This window comes from Camelus dromedarius, chromosome Y (assembly GCF_036321535.1).
Source record: "Camelus dromedarius isolate mCamDro1 chromosome Y, mCamDro1.pat, whole genome shotgun sequence".
Lineage (NCBI taxonomy): Eukaryota > Metazoa > Chordata > Mammalia > Artiodactyla > Camelidae > Camelus > Camelus dromedarius.
In genome coordinates, this window is record NC_087473.1 from 12,134,969 (window position 1) to 12,154,030 (window position 19,062).

Here is a 19,062-nt window from a genome sequence, read left to right on the forward strand (position 1 = left end):
CTCAGGCACAACTACTTTATTCACTTTCCCAAGGACTTGGATCTGGCGTTCACGTTACAGGCGGACCAGAAAAACCCGCGTCCACGGAGACGACAGGAGCTGCGGAGAGCCTGGTCCAGGACTCTTCCTCCTCCCACCCCCAGCGCGCACTCACGGGTCACCTCTCCTCACACAGGGGATCCGCGGGAATCCGCCCTAACGGGACGACGAGAGTGAGATCTGGGGGGACTACACCCCGGGGCCGCGGTGACCGCAAGGCGAGAACACGGCTCTGAGGCGCGAGGAGCGTGGAGCCTGAGGAATGCGAGGTGTGGGCCCCGTCGCGTCCTCTCACAGGTCTCCCCGGGGCTTTGCAATAGGTCCAACCTCGTTTCCGCTGCGGGACGCACTTGTAACATGGATTTCAGCTGTGCTGGCGTCGGAACCTGGAAAGGGAAGGAGAGACCCGCCGTGGGATGGTTTCCACGTCCTGGCAGGTCTTTCACAAGCATCACAAACGTGTATTTTCTTAAGTTACATGATACTTTCACATATAGTTCGTATTACGTGATACTTTCATTTCACCAAAGGATAAAACAAATCCTACAGAGCCATCTAGGGTGACTGAACGATCCTGCATTCTTCCACCTCCCCTCCTCCGAACCACCCCGCTGGGTCTCAGCCACACCACGTGAGTGCTGCGGATCACATGGAAACCGCCCCCGTTCACCCGGGGAAGCGCCGGAGTCCAAAGGGCATCTCTTAGTATAACTAAGAATTGCCCTTTCGTGGATGATGCCACACGGTTTGGGAAGGGGGAAGTCGGTAACAACCAGTAGAATGAAAGCAAACACCACTCCTGCGGGAAGAGTAATTGTGCAAGGTCTGTTTAACCATCCCAGTGACACACCGTCCTTCAGAACCTGTGGGAATCCTTTGGGACAGAGGTCAGAATTGTTCTTTTATTCAGCTGATATTCAGGCATGTCTGCCATATGCCAGGTTATGAGTCCAAGTCAGTTCCAGGGATTCCTTAGTCTGTATCACTGCTCAGCACAACGTGGACCGGGGCTAAATCACTGATCCAAGCCTGCCCTCCTCTGCCCCCTAGTGGTGGATGAAGAACTTGCTGTGCAGCCGCCCAGCAAGTGTGTCGGAAACAGAGCTGGAAGACGCAGAGAAAGGTGGTGGCCTTTTCAACGAAGCACATGGGGCCAGTGACCGTCCCTCATGAAAATCTCCAAATACCAAACTCCCTCCACCAATAGGCCCGATCAACAGATGTTGACTGGAAAAGTGCAGTGGGGTCACTGACTTGACACCAGCTGGATGCAGCACAGGTACCTCGGAGCATGAATTGAGTCTAATGTTTAAAGAATGGCAAGAACAAGCACAACTTAGAAAGAGATGCAGGCAGAGTTTTGGAGGACACTTAGGGAAGGAACGAGAATGCCAGCATTGTATGGGCCAGAGGGGGTGATGAATTGTGCTTGGAAATGCCTGGGGCAGCCTGAGTTGCAGGAGGAGGTGACGATGTTACCAAGAAAAAGCAAGTCTGGGGCTGCAGTGTCCCACCACCACTGCCCCCCCCCCCAGTGGCCTGTGTAGGGGAGAGGCGCTCCAAGTTTTCTCCCAGGGCAGGATTAAGATGAGTCTGGGAGAACGGAGGTCCAAGTAACTCAGACCAGGTGTGATGCACCCACGAAGAGAGGGTAAAGGAATTTAGAAGTTGGGGAAGCACAGACCTTGTGGCCACGGACCCTGCAGCCAGACCCTGAAGAGCGTTTGGGTCGCCGAGCAGGGTGGCAGGCGCAGACCCTTTGCTGAGCAGTGACCCTGCTCTGCCTGGAGCCCAGGCCCCAGCTGGGACAGCTTCGAGAAAACACTTCCAGTTCTGGAACCAGGTTCCTGCTGGGGGTGCTGGTGGCTTGGTTCTCACAGGGTCACCCCCTGTTTATGAAGATGTCCTGGGCTCATGGGAACTTGTGTGCGATTTCTGTAGTTGTTGTAGAAAGACTCTGTGCTGGTATGTCACAGTAGGGGGGAGGGGGGTGGGATCAAGGTCTGGGCTGAGGAGCCTGCCCAGCCCATGACCTCACACTTGGGGACACGCTCTGTACCCTGTGGCTTTCCCAGAGTTCCTGCCTCCTTCACCCTCCCCCTGGGGCTCCACGGAGATTCCCTTTGTGCCTGAGCAACTGCCAGCCCCACCCACGCCGAGTTGGCTGGCTGCTTGCCACCCTGGGCTTTCTGGCAGGCATGCCTTTCCAGGGGTTTTCTGTTCTGGTCTCATGGGTCTCCTCAAAGAGAGAATGTGCAGGCGGAGCAAGTCTCCCAGAAGCTGACTTGGCGAGGCTGCTGGTGGGGTGTGTGGGCTAATCCTCTACTGGTGCAGTGTGAGTGCCCGACAAGTGTCCTTGCAGGAGAGGCAGATGCTGGCGACCTCACGGCGCCAAGGGCCAAGCCCCTTCCTAACAACTCCCTAGAAGGAGCTTTGCAAGCTAGGGAGGTTCTTGGGAAATTCCTGGCCCCATGGAGATCTAACAGGTGGGAAGGCATGTTGGCTGTCTCCTGTGCCTCAGCTATTGTTCTTGGATCTCTTAAATCGGGAACCCCAACCAGGGGACTCGGAGCATGAGCCACAGAGAACATATGCCACCTGGGCCTGGCTGCCCTTCAAGGTGTTGAATTTGATCTAGCCCCCCCCCCCCCGAGTCGGAGGCCCAGGCTGTGTTCTCTCCCGCACTCTCCTAGCAAGTACAACCCGGGGGCCACCTGGTGTTACGAGGAGGGCAAGTGACAGCACAGAGAACCATAGAAGACCAAGAGCAAGATGGATGAAAGAACAGAGGAATGTGGAAGATAATAGGGAAGCATGGGAGAGAACAGAGGATTTGGGTTAAGAAACAAGAATTGTGGGAAAAGGCAGAATGGCGTGTGGGGAGGACAGAATAATGAGAGGCAGGGAGTCAAGGGAGAGTAGAAATTGGGAGAGAAGAGAAAATTGTGGGGAGGCAAAGGATGATGGGGGAAAACAAAATTGTGAGAAAGAATGGGGATTCTGGAGAGAATAAGGAACTGTGAGAGAGAAGGAGTTATGGTGGAAGACAAATACGTGTAGGAGAGAAAATGTGGGGAGAGATGGAATGTGATAAACAGAATCATAGAAGAAAACAGGTTAGTTAGAGACGATGAAGAATCCAGAATTGTGGGAGAAAATGGAACACTGGGAAAGAAAAGGGATGGGACAGACTGAGGAATTCTGGGAGAGAATGGAGAATTACGCAACAGAGAATTGTGGGAGAGATGGAATTATGGGAGGGTATGAAACTCTGGGAGAAGTAGGGATTTGTAGGGAAGATATGGGGCTGTAAGAGAAAGGGGAGGTGTGATATCTTCATGCAGAGAATGAGGAATGGTGGTAAACAGGAATTGTGGGAGGTGTGACAGCTGGGGGCAGAGAATGAGGAATTGTGGAAGCTGTGGCAACTTACGGCACAGAATGAGGAAATGTGGGGGTGTGTGGCAACTTGTGGCAAAGAAAGGAATTGAGGGAAGTGTGGCAACTTGCAGCACAGAATGAGGAATTGTGGAAGGTGTGGTGGCATGTGTCAGAGTGTACGGAATAGTGGGAGGTGTGGCAGCTAGTGGCACAGAATGAGGAATTGTGGGAGACGAGAAATTCTGGGAGGTGTGACAGCTAGTGGCAGAGAATGAGGAATTGCAGGAGACATGGCAACTTGTGGCACAGAATGAGGAATAGTGGGAGACATAAAGAATTGTGAGTTGTGGCAGGTTGTGGCAGAGAATGAGGGATTCAGGGAGGTGTGGCAGCCTGGCAGACAATGAGGATTTGTGGGAGGAGTGGGACCTTGTGGCACAGAATGAGGAATGGTGGGAGGTGTGACAGCTAGTGGCACAGAATGATGAATGGTGGGAGGTGTGGAAGCTTGTGGCACAGAATGAGGAATGGTGGGAGGTGAGGTAATTGCGGCAGAGAAAGGAATTGTAGAGGGTGTCGCAGCTTGTGGCACAGAATGAAGAATTGTTGGAGTTGTGACAGCTAGTGGTAGACAACGAGGAATTGTGGAAGGTGTGGAAACATGAGGAATGGTGGGAGGTATGGCAACTTGTAGCAGAGAATGAGTAATGGTGGGAGGTGAGGCAACTTGTGGCAAAGACTGAGGAATTGTGGAAGGTGTGACACTTGTGGCACAGAATGAGGAATGGTGGGAGGTGTGGCAACTTGTGTCACAGAATGAGGAATGGTGGGAGGTGTGGCAACTTGTGGCAGAGAATGAGGAATTGTGGGAGGTGTGGCACTTGTCATACAGAATGAAGAATTGTGGGAGGTGTGGCAGCTAGTGGCAGAGAATGAGGAATTGTGGGAGGTGTGGCAATTTGAGGCACAGAATGAAGAATAGTGGGAGGAGTGGCACTTGTGGCAGAGAATGAGGAACTATGGGAGTTGTCGCAGCTTTTGGGAGAAGTGTGGAATTTTGATATGAAGAGGCATTTCTGGAAAAGAAATTACTGGAAGAACAGAGGACTGTAGGATAAATAGTTTCAGAAAACAATCCTGGAAAATAAAATGGTGATTGAGCTCACAACAAAGAACTGAGAACAGTGGGAAAGCAGAATTGTGTGAGCAAATAGAGACTTCAGGGAGAAACAAGGAATTGTGGGAAGACAAGGGAATGTGGGAGAGAATATGGAACAGTGGGTGACATGAAATTGTGTGAGAAAATGAGGAATTTTGGGATGTGTGGTGGCTTATTGTAGAGAATATGGAATTGTGGGAGGCGTGGACTTGTGTGGCACGTGTGTAACTGCAGTAGAAGTGGTGGGTATTGGGAGAAATAGAGCACTGTGGGAAAGAGAAGGGAAGTGTGGGATAGGATGGAAAATTATGGTACCCAGAGTGTATTGTGGGGTAATGTAGAGTGTATATGGAGAATGTAGAAGTGGAGAATGTAGAAGTGGAGAATTGTGGAAAAGGCAAGGGGTTGTGGGAGAAAATGTAGAATTACGGGACAGAGAGGGAACTGTGAGAAAGATGGGGAATTGCGGGACATGGGGGTAACTTGAGGCAACTGCGGAACTGTGGGAGAAAGAGAGTACAGCAGAGAGTGTAGCAGAAGGGAGGGATTATGGGGGAGAATGCAGAAGTGGCGGGGGAATACTTGCGAAATAGAAGGCATGGGGTCGGGGGTGCGGACAGAGAACCTGCAGAAACAGTATTATAGGAAAGATGGGTTTGGTTGAAAACAGAATTGCCGAAGAGAGGTCTATGAGAGACGAGGAAGAATACAGTTGTGGGAGGAATGGGGGATCCTGGGGATTTGAGAGAAATGGGTGTTGTGGGAGAGAACAGGAATTGCAGGCAAGACAAGGGCTCAAGGGAGAGAGGAATCCAGAAGAAACATGGAATTGTGCAAACAACAAGGCGTTACGGGAGAAGCAGGGTATTGCGGGAGAAGTAATGTATGGTGGGAGACACAGGGACTTTCGGACAGACAGGCGCGCTGTGGGAAGAACGGGGTGAGGGTGAGGGTAGAGGAAGGGGAACTGTGGGAGAGGCGGAGAATTGCGGGTGAGGCAGAACCCAGAGGGAACAGGAGTACTGCGGGAAGGACAGTCGTGGGAGAGCACAGGCACGAGGGAGAGACGCGGTGCCCCCACTCAGCCCATCCACTAGGTTCTGAACAGGCCGCAGGCCTCCTGCCTGGGAGCACGCTACCTGTGCTCCGTTCCCAGCACAACCTGCTCGGTCCCCCGCACGCCGCACGTCTCAGCCCTGCCCACTGGCCGCAGCCCTTACGTCCCACATGCATCTTGTCCACGGACCCTGTGGCCATGCCCCTCCCCTTGCCCACGGCCAGGAAAGGCCCACACGTCCACACCCTCCCACCCAGGCCCCTGCCTACGACATGCCCCCTTTGTGGCCCCTCCACCCCTCCACACTGAGGCAGGCTTCTGTGCTCCTCTGGGCACCCCTCCCCAGGGCACAACCCAAGCCCCATCGTGGCCCCGCCCCCCGCCGGAGCCACGCCCCTTCCCACGGGGTGGGGGTGGGGTAACGGGATCCTGGGCGACCTTGGAGGAGCAGGGGAGCCGATCCCCTGAGAGATACAACCCCCACCCTCCCCACTTTGAAGCTAATGGTAAGACTGACGTATCATCAGATCCTGATCTTTACCCGCGTGAGCAGAGTAAAGTGTCCTGGTTAAGGGAGGGCGGGAGACCTGACACTAAGCTTCCGAATGCTCCTGGGTGAGGAAATAATAGTTTCAGGTTTTCTGGTGTTCATAAGATGAAAATCAAGCAGGTATTTGTTCATTTGTGAGAAGTGTCTTTTTTGTTGACTTTTAGTCGCAAGGGACATTCTACTTCCCTACAAAGGTGGTATTTTGAACAAAGTTGTCATAAGGGGTTATACACAGATCTCCTCAACGTTAACTGTTGCCATGGTCATGAAGCATCACCACATCAGTTCTCCCACACTTACTCACTGGGCTAGTCCTACAAGCACATCTGAGTGGATCTCTCCTCTTAAAAACCTTAACCGGACTCTCACTGGCCGCGAGGTAAACCACAAACTCCTCAGTATACAGATTCATGAGAACCCTTCATAATCTGCTCCCAGCCTGCCTCCCCAGCTTCCCACAAACCCCACGAGTGGCCACCTTCAAACAAATGCACAAACGTTCTGCTCTGTGCCTCCACACAGGGTCCTCCCTGGGCTTCCTCCTCTTCTGTTCCAGTCTGTGGTCCAAGACCCAGTTTGAAAATCACCTCCTCCACAGACTCAACCATGCACCAAAAAACAATGCCATCTCTGCCTTTGCTGTGTCCCTTTAACACTTCAGACTTTTTAGAATAAAAGATAGATAGTAAGGTCATTACTTATTTGTAAGTTTCATACATGATACTTCTCAGGGACACTAACAACCCCCCTCCCCGCCCTGCCCCCCGGCTAAAATGGTGTTGACCACATTGCAGATGCTCAATGAATATTTGTTGAAGTTCAAATTCAGTTAATTTATGTTAAGTGCCTAGTAAGTGCCAGACATCGCATCAGATACTTAATAATGGGAGCTCAGTGTAAGTCTGCTGGCCTTGGAGTGAATCCCAAAAGTAGCAGGAGCTTTAGGATCTGATAAACATGTCAGGCTTCATCTTAGCAATGCCAATGGGAAGAAGCCTAACTGTGTTTTATGCTTTGAGTTTGTATCTCTGGACTTTTCTCCCACATGGAACAGTATTTTCCGTGTTATGAACAGCCCTGTACCTTCACTAAAGAGATGAAAATTAGAGTGGCTGGAAAGGAGGAGAAAGGAGGCAACCCAAGATGTAGCCAGCCATGTCTCATTTCCAAGACTGTCACTTTAGGAGACAAGGCTGTCCGTTCCTCTGGGTCCTGGCAGCAGTGCACTGCCTGCGGCTAAATAGCAGGCGTCTGCTGTGCAGGGGTTGTCCTGCCCTGGGCTGACTTCCGTTAGCCCAGATGGCTTTGCCTTGGTGTTTTAGATGCAAACTGGAAATTTTCATGGCCTTTTAATTCTGTTCCTCGCTGACATGTGCTCCCTTGTCCCCCTCAAATGATGATATGTACTATTATTTACTCATCCTTACTAGAGTTAGCATTTATTAAATGCCCATTGTGTGACAGCACCATTTAGATAAACAGCACACGGATCTATTTAATCTCACAGGAATCACGTCGCTAGCACCCGACTAGAGGTCAAGAAATACTAAGGGAGATTTGCCAGAAGAGCTTGTCCCCAGCTCTCTTGGAGGAGGCAGAGATGAGTGGTCCGGTGCCCAGAGGCACACGCCCTCCCTTGAGGTTACCGTGAGCTCCTGCAGAGCTTGGTCTCTTCCTCAGATCGCACATCACCTCGCTTCTCATAAGCTTCACAAACACTGCTGTTATTCAGAGAAGGTGCTTACCAATGAAATCTTAGTAAGAAAATGTTTAAGACAATCTCAACTCTTTTGAGATGTATTAGGCATGCTACCCTAACTCCTATGTGACTAAGAATTCTTTAAATCTTATCATTAATTACTCTCAGGCCTTTTGGAACCATGAGCTGCTAGAATTTTCCATCAAAATTGTGTAATTTAACACCAGTATTACAAACAGTTGTTGGGCACCATTTGCAATGGTGAAGCATGAGCTACACGTGCAGGACGTATATCCGCTGAACAGTGACAGTGGCGGTGGACCTGCCTTCTGCTTAAAGGTGTTTTCGACCAGCCCGAGTGTAATAAGTGGGAAGAGGGAGGGGCTTCGGGGCCTCAGTGGGGACAGAAGGCGGGGCCAGGTGGCCTCCTCCCCAAGCGGCATTTGTGGGGATCCACCCCTGATGCCCAGAGGAGGGCCGTGCAAACATGCACTCTCTTCCTCTAAAGAACTTTACGTCTTGTTACTCAGAGCTAACGGCAAAAGGTTTACTCAGGAAGAATCTTTCAAGGGGATAAAATCTGATTAATCAGCTATCATAACCATGACAGTCACTGATCTTTCATTAGGAATAAGGACCATAGGTCTGGTTATTATTCTCTCGCTACGTACTTGATGAGAATATAAATGAGCTTTCTGTAATAGGAAACGCAGAATATAGAGCAAGTGACAAATCATAGGTTATAACATGTTTCATGGAAACTACATCTAATAGACTTACTTATTTTTACAGGGGTTTTTGGTGGTAGTGGTGGTGGTGGTGTAGAGGTAACTAGGTTTATTTACTTACTTATTTTAATGGAGGTGCTGGGGATTGAACCCAGGACCTCCTGCATGCTAATCACACTCTACCGCTGACCTATACCCTCCCTCAGATTTATTTGTGTGTGTATATATATGTGTGTACACATACACACACACAGACCTACATGAATATACAGGTATGAAATATATGTAATAGGCTTAGTAAATGGCAGTCTTCAGAGAAACATTATTTGGACCTTGAACTGATACGTTCTTCCTCTGTATCAGCTGGGTTAACGGACACAACCCCACATACGATGGACAGGAGTTTAAAAAGAGCGCAGCTTGAAGACCGCAGTGCTAGTGTTGGCGGGAAAGGACAGATTGGGAGAACCAGCACTGAGTGACCGGCGTTTCGTCTTAAATGCCCCCGAGGGAGCCAGACCACCAAAGCGCACGGACCAGCTACAGAGGCCAGGTCCACTCTAACAGCCAGTGTTACTGCCGGGTTTGTAGGGACAGGTTATCTCGCAGGCAAAATGCCAGGCAGCCCCGGAGGAGCCAGCCATGATGAACGCGAGGCTCGGGTGCCTCCGCGGGGAAGGCCGGGAGGGCGGGGACGCGCACGAGCAGCGGCGATGGGACGCGTGCGGGCTCGGCGCCGGTGGGCGCGGAGCTGCGCCTTCGCGGGGACGCGCGCACTCACGGGACCCACGCGGTCGGAGCTCCTGCGCACCAGCAGCGCCGCCCGGTTGTCCGCCGGCGCATTTGCAGGGGGCCCGAGGGCTCCGCCGCCCGCCCGCCCGGGCGAGGGCTCTTACCTTCAGACAGCATGCTCAGGGCCTCGTCGGAGGTGTGCCCGCCGCCCGCTCGCACCACTTTCGTGCGCACGGGGCCTCCCCGGGGCTCGCGGGAGCCCCCCGGGGACGGCTGGGGCCGCTCGGCAGCCGAGGTGGTCACCGACTCCCACTTGATCTCCTTCCTGGGAGCCTGGAAATCCAGGCTGCACCCTTTCCAGCCGTAGAAGGCCAGGGACAAGAGGAACCCTTGGGCTGGATTCAGGATCCCCTGCGAGGGGGACAAAGAGACGGGGAGGGTCAGCGCAGGGAGGTGGGAGGCAGGGCATCGGGTGCGCGCAGGGAGGTGCCTGAGGTCCGTGGGGCTCCGCGCGGGGTTGGGGCCCACTGGCTGGAGTGCGGCGAGACAAAGATCGCCTGGAGGTGCTGGGCCTCCAAAGGCGCCTGAAAATAGGGGGGGGGGGTGGGGGGGGGGGCGGGGAGAGGGACTGGAGTTGGCAGCAGGCCCACCAGGGAGGGAAGGGAGAGTTGCACGGGGCCACCGAACCAGCGCCCTCCGCGCCTCTGCCAGGGAGGCTGCGCTGTCCTGCAGAGACCCGGGCCGGCCACCTCGTGCTCCCAGGGCGGACCGTCATGTCACAAAGGCTCCAGAGGCCAACAGTGAGTTGAGGGAACCTTCCTCCCGCTCCATGTGGTCGTGCACAGGAAGTGAACCAAAGGAACCACAGGACAAGGACGGGGGCAGTTAACGCTGTCTGATCTCAGAGTCCCCGTGAATCAGATTTCCCAGACCCTGATGCAGTGTAAATACGAATTCTGTGTGGGGAAGGGTGGCCTCCCCAGTGGCAGCTGACATAGGGACTTTCCTATTGGAAACGCAGGACAGTGAAAAGACGGCGTCATCTACCCGTGGTCTTTCCACTTCATTAGCATTTTGTGTATTTCTACCCAACATTTTTTCACATATGTGTTACTAGGTAGTTGCCATTAGTATAGGTTTTCAATCCTGAATTTTTCACTTAATGCTAGAGATTTCATTATTGTCATTTTTCACATCTGCATAACATTCTATCAGTATCAAAGACCATAATTTACTTAGCCATTCTTGTTTTTTAAAGACTTGGGTTGTCTATAATGCTTTATGATTATGGATAGTAAGGATTATCTTCATTCCTATGGTTTCTTCAGTCTGAAATATTTTTTTCAAGATAAATTCACTGATATTTTGAGTCCAAGGTGTGATACACTTGCCAAATCGATCGACCAGAGTCATACCCACTTTATAGCAACCCCACACTGAATGAATCAAGCTAGCTTGGGGACCAAGGCCAGAGGTAGGCAGCCCAGCAACCTGTTCAACTCACTATATATTTAAGTAACAGATACATCATACTTCTGAGTGGCTTTTATTCCTTCTGGTTGTTTTTTTTTTCCAAGAAGAAAATTTTAAATCAAGATTGACCTACCATAATGAACCACGTGGTCTTGGCTGCATTCCTGACCTGTTTCAAAGAGCCTCCATTGATATCTGGTTGCATTTCAAGATAGAATAAAAGGCTTTCATTGATGATATTTGACAACCAACTGTTAGAAAGAAAATGGCCGAGAGGTGAAAAGAACTTGCATCAGAATTTGGGGGGGGGGGCGATCATAATTAGGTTTGTTTATTTATTTGTTTGTTTACTTCTTTAATGGAGGGACTGGGGATTGAACCCAGGACCTCCTGCATGCTAGTCTACCACTGAGCTACACCCTCCCCCACAGAATTCATTTCTAATGCTAGGGGTCAGGAACATGTCTACCAAGATCTAAAAGTCCTGGAAGGGTGACTGCTTCAGCAGGAAGGGGGAACCAGCATGCCAAGAATTTAGTGTAAGAGATGCCATTCCTGTCCATCTAAAGCAGAGACGGACAAATCCTCCCGATGGTAACGCACAACGTGACATCCGGGGTAAGGTTCCAGCGCATACCCAATAACCCAGAATTCACTATTTGTTTGAAGAGCAACCTGACGTTTTGATGAAGGCCAAAACAAATCTTACCTTGACATTCTAAGTTCGAATGTTTTGAGGTTATTGCCGGGAGGCCAGGGAAGTTTGAAATGGCAAGCTTGGTGTATTTTTAGAGGGAGGTAACTTATGTCTCTTCTGGGAGGATATTCAAACCGACCTCCTCACATCAGGTTAATTAGTAACACTACAAAGGCGCGCCCTGTCCGGCAAAGCATCGCTTCACCGCAGCAAAGTGTTTTCTGATTCCAGTGTATTTTGCACTGGTCTCTGCCCAACGCATCCACCTGAAACACTGGGTCAGAACAGCAGTTGGGGAGGAGAGCGTAGGAGAGGAAGGTTGCTCCCTGCCCTTCTTGACCGAGCAGTGAGTCATCACACCAAAGCTGTGCCCCTGCCCTCCTAGCTTGTCAGACACAGGAGTTGGTGTCAAGACTGATGCAAATGGGTGGATTTACAAGGCACGATGGAGCACTGATCTCAAAGTGCACCCAGCAAGGGACAAAACACCGCATGCGTATGGCTGGGATGTATCAAAACTAAACCCAGGACTTCTTGTTCTAAGGGCTTCTTCCTCCAATTTGAGTCGATCTGAATATCTCTCCAGGAGTGCACGATTGTAGACTTGCCTTCCTGTCTGGCATGCACTTCCTCCAAGGGCACCTAGCAGTTTCAAAGATTTCCTTTCCAAAGACTCTTCCCTTTGGAACTTTCAGGTCACACTCAGGAAAGCAAATGACAAGTGGTTTGCATATCCCTTCCCAGGGACAGTTTAAAAAAAAAAAAAGAAGAAGAAGAAGAAGAAAAAAGATTACCAAATAATGAAAACCAGCATGATTTTGAAAAACCGGGTCTTGATCACCGCTCCCATCCGTCTCTCGCTCTCTGTGTAGATGCCTTGTCTTCCTTTCAGCAAGGAGGCCACTGTGAAAAGAGGGGGACTACACGTGAGGCTCCTTACCTACCCCCCCACAGGCAGAGCCAGGAGAGCCTGAAGCCCCGCCGGACACGCCATGCCTTCCTCACAGCTTCTGCCTGGGAGTTCTCAGAGCCTCGAGGGGATAGACATTTTTTAAATGTTTACTTTGAAATCACTTTAGATTTACATAAGATTTGCAAAGATAGTACAGAGAGTTCCTGTCTACCTACACCCAGCTTCACCCCAAAGGTAGCATCTTACACAACCACAGTCAGCCTGATCGCCATGAAGAAATTAGCACTGCTACCATACTAGCAATTAAACTCCAGATTTTACCAGGATGATACTAGTACAGGGACTGTATAAATATGTGTGCGTGTATATATACATATATACATGTACATATATATACATACACATATAAACGCATATGTATATTTTGTGTGTGTGGTGTGTATATATATATTTTTTTTTTCGGTGGGAGAGGGAGATAATTAGGTCTGTTTATTTATTTATGTATTTTTTTAATGGAGGTACTAGGGATTGAACCAGGGCCTCATGCATGCTAAGCACACACTCTCCCACTGAGATATACCCTCCCTCTGGGAATCATATTTTTAATGCTTTAGATTTTTCCTTATAAAAATAACGCAAGCTTGCTTTTTCTAAATGTTGAAAAGATTTAACATTTCTCCTTGTAAAGAAGTTGGAAAATATAAAACAGTTTAGAAAAGAATGAATGGTCTATGGTCTACCCAGAGACAACCAGCGTCAGCATCTTAGTGTATTTCTTTCCAGTCTTTTTTCTGTAAGTCGTTTTTATTTGTTTGATGCAATCGAATCAGCAACTTTGTTTTTTTAAAAAAGCTATGTTTTTTAATTGAAGTATAGATTATTTACAATGTTGTGTTCGTTTCTGGCATACAGAATAGTGATTCACTTATACATACGTTTATTCTTTTTCATATTCTTTTTCATTATAGGTTATTACAAGATACTGAAGTTAGTTTCCTGTGCTATATGGTAAGTTCTTATTGTTTATCCATTTTATATATAGTGGTGTGTGTCTGCTAATCCCAAACTTCTAGTTTATAGGTTTCCCCTTTGGTAAGCTAAATTTGTTGTCTATGTCTGTGACTCTTTCTGTTTTGTAAGTAAGTTTGTGCCAATAATTTAGATTCCACATGTGCATGATATCATATGATATTTGTCTTTCTCTGACTTCACATAGTATGATAATCTCAAGGTCCATCCATGTTGCTGCAAATTGTATGATTTCATTCTAAAAAAAGCTACCTTCAATACACTAGTGTTTAATGTGATATGAAAAGAGTGACCCAGAGACCCACAGGGATCTCCCACCCCTTGACGCTGTGGTCCAGTACTTGACATGTTCTAAAGTCCTACAGTCAACAGCTGACCCTCAAGCGACCGTTCTGTTAGGGTATGTTTCCCTCCATCCTTCTGCACGTGGGGGAGCCACACAGCTTGAGGGGGGTGGAGACCTGCTCCAGGCCACACTTCCCTGAGGATGGGGTGGGGGGTGCAGTGCAGCCCCCTGCCTCAGCCAGGTCTGTCAGGGGCCTTCGCAGACTCACAGCCTCCCTCTTCTGTAGTTCTTACAGCTTCGTCTGACTCACTTCCTGTGTGCTCCTTCCTGTTCACTGCCCCACCAGGGAAAGACACTGGCCCACACGTCACAGGAGAAACCAGGCTCCCACGACGCCTTGGCCCACAGCCAGACCTCCCCCTGGGCTGCCCTTTCTTCTGCTCCCCTCACCTCTGCAGTTTCCCAAGGCACCTCTGGGGCCTCCGGGCAGGCCACGGCACAGCCAGGATGAGCCCAGGTGGAAGTGGAAAGTACGGTGGTCCTGGCTTCGCACTATCAGATGCTGACAAAGAATCTGTACCGCCCACGACTCAGTAGCGTTGCTCGCTTTCACTTACTGAACCTACTCACTTGCCCCAGCTGTACACTGCGGATGTCTCTGGAGGATGACGAATGAGGTCAACGGTCCCAGATAACTGTCTGAGCCCAAGGGCTGGGGCCTTTCCCGTGGCATCGCGACCCGAGGGCTTTCCCGTTATTGCCCTGCAGTCACTGTCTCCTGGAACAGGATGGGGCTGGCCTGTCATTTACCTGCAGTCACTGTCTTCCGGAACAGGATGGGGTTGGCCACGAGGACGAGCAGCAGCGGCAGGTACATGGTGACGTAGTGGGGGATGGCATGCTCCAGGCCCCTCTCACACCTGAGCAAGGGAAGCCAAGTCATTCTCAAAAACAAAGCTCAGCCTGAACTACTCCGACTTACCGGGAAGCGGAGAGAAGAGGGAGATGCTCAGATGGACACTGACTCTGCCCAGCGGAAATCTGACTCATCTCTCACGTCTGTGGACCAGCAATAAATTGGAGAAGAATAGAGGGAATCAATCACAGTTCTGTCTGTCTCGTAAACAGGGGAGATTTTAAAGGTCCCTGCTGGGAAAAGCTAGAGAGAGGAAAAGACTCTGAGAGGGTGGCTTCCGCATACTGGGTCTCTTCAAAGAAAAAACACAATTCAAGGAAGACGAAGGCACTCAGTGAACTAGTTAGGTTTGGAGCACTTATGATGGGCTAAGCCTGGCCGATGTCATGGAGAAGACCCAACGTCTGTCCTTGACCTACGGAAAATACGCATGCTTCCTATTTCAAAGGACATTGTGCTCATGGTGATGGGTAATCACTTGGGTGGTTCTGTTCAGAGAGATTTCTGTGGATGGGCCATGGGACTTTGTCACTGTAGGACGTGGTAGAGAGCCACACCCAGGGGTGTTAACTGTCAGCGCACAAACGCATCATCTACAGGAAAATGAAGAGAGAATCCAAAGCAAAGGGGAAAGAGGATGCTCGGGCCCAAACCAAGACTGAGGGGGAAAAGCAGAGGCGGGAACAGCCCCCGTGGCCACGGAAGGTGATAAAAATTCAAGCACTCCTGTTTGAATACACCTGGACTGCTCAAACCAGTAGGGGAAACCTGGCGGAGAATGCAGAAGAGAGGGTAAGGAAAACGCAGTGCCCATCTCTTATGGCCTGAGGGTTACACTACCACCTGTGATGCAGCGGGCTTTCCACCAGGCGTTCTCATCTGCAGCTGTGGAAGTGCAACGTGGTCTGGAAGGACTCAAGGGGAGACAGGGGAACAAAGGAAGAAAAGATGACATTCAGAGGCAGGGAAGCAAAGGACACGTCAGTGAGGGCGGGAGCCTAGGGCAAGCGAGGGCTCCGGGTGGTGGGCTAAGAGGATGAGGATTAAGGTGCTTCCCGGGGGCAGCATCACCAAGGCCGTGGGGGGCCCTGGCGCTCCTGGGAGCCTGCAACCATGGCTCCCTTGTGCCCAGGTGCAGCGTCCCATGGCGGGGGGGTGAGTGGTAACAATCCCCTTTCCGATTAAGTGCATTCCTCTGTTACATCTGCTAACTCTACACCTGTCCTTTTAAGGTTCCTGGAGAGAGCAGGCTGTTTGGACCTGTGAGGAGTCACTGTTGACAAGGCAACACCAGTGTGGAGACGTCCCAGGGAGCAGCTACAAGAAATCAAAACATAAGGGAGAGACACGGTCTACACCACAGGTCAGCAAACTTTTTCTGTAAAGGAACAGATGGTAGATAGTTTAGGCTTTAGAGTCCTCATTGCCTCTGTCAGAACGACTCAATGTGTGAGGGCAGCCGTACCCAGCACACACACAAATGGGCACGGCTGTGTGCCAATAAAACTTTATTTACAAAAGCAGGCAGGGGGCCGGATCTGCCTGAGGGCCGTGCTATGCTGATCCTTGGTCTGCAGTGCCCTAAAATCACAGACTAGAGACAGTGTGCAACCTGTTTTTCAGTTTTCCAGTGAAAACTGGAGCATATAACCTTGGAGGGGCCCAGAGGCTTTACCAATAAGTTCATGGATGGGATTTTCAACCTGAAGAAATGCCTGAGACAATTTCAAAGGCCACGTCTCCCAGCAACCGTGTTCAGAAGAGCACAGGATGGAGAAGTGAGAACGCACAGCCAGCAGACGCTTAAGATGAGCTCTCTCAGAGCCACCCTTGGATTCTTCCAGCATCTCGAACTCGTCCTTAGGCTGTTCGAGTCACCTGCTGCTGCAGAGGAAGCTGGCTGGAAGAATGAAAGATTACGAGTGGGCGCCAGGAAGCGGCGTCACTCCGGAGGGGGTCTCGCCTGGAGCCTGGCGCGCGCGCGCGCGCAGAGAAGAGGCCCCGCGCCCCGGGCGCTGCGGGCGCCCTGTGGCACCGGCACCGGCACCGACCCGCACGCACGGGACACGCGCAGCAGCGCAGTCAGCGCGGGTCTCGCCTGCGCGGATCCCTGCGCACAGCCTCGCGCGGCCCCGCACAACGGCCACAAGGCGCCCGCTCGGGGTCGGCGCCCGGGCCTTTCCTGCGGGAGGACGCGCGGGCGGGAGTCGGGTGGGCGGGCTCGCGGGGGCGGCTTACCTGGCGACGGAAGGGTGGTAGAGCATCAGCGCCCCCTCCACGCACAGCAGCGCGGCCAGGCCCCAGGCCATCAGGTGGTACAGCAGGACGGTGCTGTCGGGAGAGGGCCGCAGCTCCAGCCGCCGAAGTGCGGGCCCACCCCGCGCCGCGCGGGAGCCGGGAACCGCACACTGCAAACCCTCGGCAAACCGCTGCCTTGTTTTGCCTCTTGAGTTTGTTTGCTTTTAATCGAGGTGAAATTCGTGGATCATAAAACTAGCCATTTTTCCCCCAATCATAAAGGACAGTCAAATGTGCTCACACGTGTTCAAGAAATCAATCATCTGTTATAAAAAGTAGTTCATTTGTGTCCCCTTTTCTCTTTTTTAAGATTCTACATATAAACAATAAAACTAGGCATTTTAAAGTGAACCGCTCAGTGGCATTTAGGACATCCACAGTGTTAGGCATCCAGCACCTCTGTCCAGTTCCAGAACATTGTCATCACCCCCAAAAGGAGACTGGGCACCCATCAAGCAGTCTTTCCCGTTACTCCTCTCTCAGCCTCTGGGAACCACTAATCTGCAGTCCGTCTCTATGGCTTCGCCTATTCTGCACATTTCCTCCGAATGGAGTCCTGCTCTTGGTGGCCTTTTGCATCTGGCTTCTTTCACTGAACCTAAGGCTTTCCCGATGGGGAGGAGCGAGGCACAGGTACCTCATGATTCCTCCTCAGTGCCCAGCTCCCCTGGTAAGCAAGGAGCTCCTGGCTCCAATCCTTCCCGAAGTCACCTCTGTACCCAGTATGCAAGTGTCTCAGTGCTCAGTCCAAACCAGGAAGAAGGTCTCTAAGAACTGGGTGGTTACTCCATGTTCCAGGAGAGCAGGGGGGTTTCCTATGGGGCCTCCCCTCTCCCCACCTACCCCTCTACTCCCTGCAGAGTTAACATCTCCATCATGGATGTCTGCACTCCGACACGCCCCACCCCGCAAGGATTAGGAGCAGTCAGCCTGGCAGGTGGGGCCAGGAAGACAGATGCTGGGACCACGTGCAGGGCTCTGGCCCTTCAGACACAGCGGTCAGTCTGCCTCTTCTGTACAACAAGACGGGGATCAGGCTCCTTCAGAGGTGCCTGCGGTCACTCAAAGCTCTGCCGGACACCTGGGTGCAACCCCAACTCAGCAGGATTTTACCCCTGAAGATCAGCTGCATGGACCGAGGGATTAGTCAGAGCTCTGGGCGAAGGACCCCTCTCCAAGGAGACAAGAGAGTAAAGAGAGGCAGCTCATGAGGAGGGAGCTCCAGGGAGGAGAAAGCTTTACAGCCGGCTCTGTGGGCGGCCCCAAGGAGCAGCTCTGTGTTCTGCCCCCCCCATCATCTCTGGGTCCGAGCAGCCCTCCCTGCCCCTCCAGGTATGAGAGCACACAGGGCTGTCTTGCCCAGAAGGCAGAGGCTTTGCAGGACACTCAGAAAACCCAGGAGCAGCTTCCTGCAGAGGCTGAAAGGGTGTGGGAGGGTGTGGAAGGGTGCGGAATCCCTGCATTCCAGACTGCAAGCCTGGGCTGGATAGAGCCCGTGGCCTCGTCTCCTGAGGTGGGAGAGCACGGCCAAGGTCATGGCCAGGCCAGCCCAGCGTCCGGCTCCACAAAGCCTGGGCCTCAGTCTTCCCAGCGCTGGAAACTTGCCGTGGCGCTTGTCCTTGGGAGGCGCCTGGATGTTTTGCATCCTTGGACATTTGCGTCCTGTTTGATGGGTGGGTCCTTGGAAGCCTGGCATCCTGTAGTGTTGGCACATCCCCAACATCTGCCTACCCTAACACTGAGCTCCAAGATGAATCCAGACACTCCCCTGGGTGTGAGCAGGGCTTCCTGATTGCCTGTCCTGGCTTCTCAGAGCTCTGTCTGTCCTCTGGGTCCAGACAGCTGTCAGACTGTCCTGTCCAACCCCAGTGTCCCCTGGATGGAAGTAAATCATACATCCTCCTATGACAGCAGGAAGCATACTCTTCTGCTTCCTTTCAGTGCTGCAGGGTTCCTCATCTTTGCAACTAAATGGTGGTCCATGACACCTCTGTGCCATAGCTCCGATCCCCCCAAACTGAGTAAGGGAACCATCATACTTGCACTCGGCTTCAGGGACAAGGTCTTCTCATGCTGCTCGCTGCCTACCCAAAGTCATTCTCCCT

The 19,062-nt window shown here is 51.6% G+C and overlaps 1 protein-coding gene and 1 long non-coding RNA gene across 2 annotated transcripts in view; one reads left to right on the forward strand and one right to left on the reverse strand.

The window, feature by feature from the left end:
* Positions 1-19,062, reverse strand: part of LOC135320404 (G-protein coupled receptor 143-like) — a 24,273-nt gene continuing 5,211 nt past the window's right edge. Inside the window, exons 4-9 of the mRNA XM_064483502.1 lie at positions 16,898-16,990; positions 14,554-14,663; positions 12,310-12,418; positions 10,952-11,069; positions 9,510-9,756; positions 1-425 (exon numbers count right to left, since the gene is read on the reverse strand). Of these exons, the coding sequence (XP_064339572.1) occupies positions 331-425; positions 9,510-9,756; positions 10,952-11,069; positions 12,310-12,418; positions 14,554-14,663; positions 16,898-16,990 (772 nt within the window). The 3' untranslated portion in view covers positions 1-330. The remainder of the gene's footprint in view (positions 426-9,509; positions 9,757-10,951; positions 11,070-12,309; positions 12,419-14,553; positions 14,664-16,897; positions 16,991-19,062) is intronic.
* LOC135320405 (uncharacterized) overlaps positions 13,383-19,062 on the forward strand; it is an 18,021-nt gene continuing 12,341 nt past the window's right edge. Inside the window, exons 1-3 of the long non-coding RNA XR_010379568.1 lie at positions 13,383-13,436; positions 14,090-15,451; positions 15,892-16,022. This is a non-coding gene — a long non-coding RNA (uncharacterized LOC135320405). The remainder of the gene's footprint in view (positions 13,437-14,089; positions 15,452-15,891; positions 16,023-19,062) is intronic.